Genomic DNA, 2,500 nt, shown 5'->3' on the forward strand with positions numbered 1-2,500 from the left:
GGACGCCGGCCTCGAGCACCCCCAGGGGCCGCCCCTCCCGTCGTCCTCGTCCTCCGCCAGGTCTGAGTCCCCCGCGCCCCTCGAGAGGTCCCCAATACGCCTTCCCGAGTGCCCGAGCCTCACGTACCCCGTCCACGCCTCCCTGGCAGCCGAGTCTCCCTTGGCCCTCCTGTACCCCCGCCCCCTCCCACCCTCCTCGCTGCTGTATTCCAGGATAGGGAAGGAAATGTCTTACCCGTCTTTGATGCCCCGCCCCGCGCAGTACCCCTTGCACCCCATGCCCACGCGCCCGTTCCCGTACCCGCTCGTCAGGGGCTTCCCTTCGCTCCCGGCGCCCCCACGCCCGCCGCCGCTCTTCGAGGCCTTTCGAGAGCGCCGCACTTCGGAGAGCGCGGCGCCGGGCATGGCGGCGACGGGACCGCACAAGCCACGCGAGCGCTACGCGTGCAAGTTCTGCGGCAAGGTGTTCCCGCGGTCGGCCAACCTGACGCGGCACCTGCGGACGCACACGGGCGAGCAGCCGTACAAGTGCAAGTTCTGCGAGCGCTCGTTCAGCATCTCGTCCAACCTGCAGCGCCACGTCCGCAACATCCACAACAAGGAGAAGCCGTACAAGTGCCGCCTGTGCGACCGCGCCTTCGGCCAGCAGACCAACCTGGACCGCCACTTCAAGAAGCACCAGAACGACGGCCCGACCATCCTCGACGGCGCCGTCCACCGCCATCACCGCCGCCTCCTGCTGCCTCGCCCGGCGACCGACCTCTGGGGCTCAGGGGTTCCTTCGGCAGCGCCGCCTCACCCCCATCCCCCTCCACCCCCGCCCCTGACGCCCCTGAGACTCCCCTTGAGCTCGGCCTCGCAGCACCTGGGCCTCTCCTCCGTCCTTCCCGCCCTCACCTACACCAGGCCTTCCCCATCGCCCTCACAGACCTCGCTACTCACGCCCTCGTCCTTGGCCCAGGCCTTCTCGCTCGCGCCCTCGCCGCCCGCCTCTCCGCCGCGGGACGAGGACGAGGAGGACATCGACGTGGAGAACGAAGACGAGATCGAGGAGGAGCTGGAGGTGGGTGAGGAGGACCTGGCGGAGGGCAAGGCCGACTGGAAGACAGACGAGGGCGAACAGGACACGAGCGAGTACGACCTAGAACTGGACGACGAAGGCCCTGAAGGAGGCGATGAGGATTCTGAGATCGGCGAGGAGGACCACCGAGTGTCGTGCGAGGTCACCATCACGCCTGCGCAACCGCTGGAGGACGAGAGGTCGTCCCCGTCGTCGGCCAGCGGAGAGAAAATGGTGCAGGTGTGATGACTTACCTTCCTTTGAGAAAATATCTTTCATATGAATGGAAATATGAGTGCGTTAGAGACATGCGTTTTCATGACGTTAGATATTTGGAAATCTATATTTTTTTACAAAGCAAATCAACCAAACTCTTGTGTCGTCTTTCATAATGTTAACCTTCCCAATGTGTTAAATAAATGTGGACGCAAAATAAGTGCACCATTGCAAGTGAAGGTGAACCATCTACTTATCATATCTAAGGACAAGTAAACCATGAAAAGGCGTCGTTGTAACACTCCATAAGAGAGTTTCTGTGAACAAACGATGAAGCATTGACTTACGTGACAAGCATATGAAGTGGTGTGTTAAATGTGCTTTTACAAACATTCGTACAAACGTATATAGTGGTATTCACATAAACAGTACGTACGTAATGTTACACGCCAACATAGTGACACAAAAGAAAAGACAAAAAAAGCGAAACAATAAAAGACAGTGAAGGAACTGAAAGTCGCATTAATATTCGTCTTTCCTTTATGTTTAACAAAATAAAAAATACATAGTCTTGACCCACACGCCCACCTCAGCACGCGAGGTGTTGTGGCACTAAAGGACTAACCTAGCTGTGAATGCGCATGCGCTGACACACCCGTGCACGATCCAGCAACTGCAAGAAGAGGCTAATTTAGGGCAGGGGATCACCAGTACCTTGAGCACTGGCTATGTAAATACATTCTCCTTCAGTTTTCGAATTATGAGTCATGTGCATTTTCCTTTGAGAGTACAATTCCAACTTCTTTTTCATCTTAGAATATCGCACGAGAAGTGTCATTTTGTCACCTTGGCCTCCTTTGCTATTAAAACAAAAGTTAAAAATAAAAAATCAGAGTAGAAATATGTTGAAAATAAACAGTAAAAGAGACAAAATTACTTGGGTTTTCCCCCAGCATACAGACGACATAGATACAGAGACAGATTGAGGGAGAGTGAGAGAGAGAGAGAGAGAGAGAGAGAGAGAGAGAGAGAGAGAGAGAGAGAGAGAGAGAGAGAGAGAGAGAGAGAGAGAGAGAGAGAGAGAAAGAGGAAGGGATGGAAGGAGGGATGGAAAGAAAGGGAGATGAAGATGAATATATACACAGAGACAAGAAACTGAGGGCAGAAAGAGACAAAAATGAAAACAAATGAAAGGAAGGGGAGTGGGGAGGAAGGAAGAGAGGA

General features: G+C 54.6%; 1 protein-coding gene across 2 annotated transcripts in view; it reads left to right on the forward strand.

The window, feature by feature from the left end:
• LOC122257865 (uncharacterized) overlaps positions 1-2,500 on the forward strand; it is a 104,568-nt gene that overhangs the window by 100,932 nt on the left and 1,136 nt on the right. For both annotated transcript variants that reach the window (XM_086556793.1, XM_043023380.2), the window contains one exon: positions 1-2,500. This exon is cut by the window's left edge and continues 453 nt beyond it; it is cut by the window's right edge and continues 1,136 nt beyond it. In XM_086556793.1, the coding sequence (XP_086412919.1) occupies positions 1-1,306 (1,306 nt within the window). In that variant the 3' untranslated portion in view covers positions 1,307-2,500.

The sequence above is a fragment of the Penaeus japonicus genome, unplaced genomic scaffold (genome assembly GCF_977035675.1).
Source record: "Penaeus japonicus unplaced genomic scaffold, GWHDUDI00000001_assembly GWHDUDI00000033, whole genome shotgun sequence".
Taxonomy (NCBI): domain Eukaryota; kingdom Metazoa; phylum Arthropoda; class Malacostraca; order Decapoda; family Penaeidae; genus Penaeus; species Penaeus japonicus.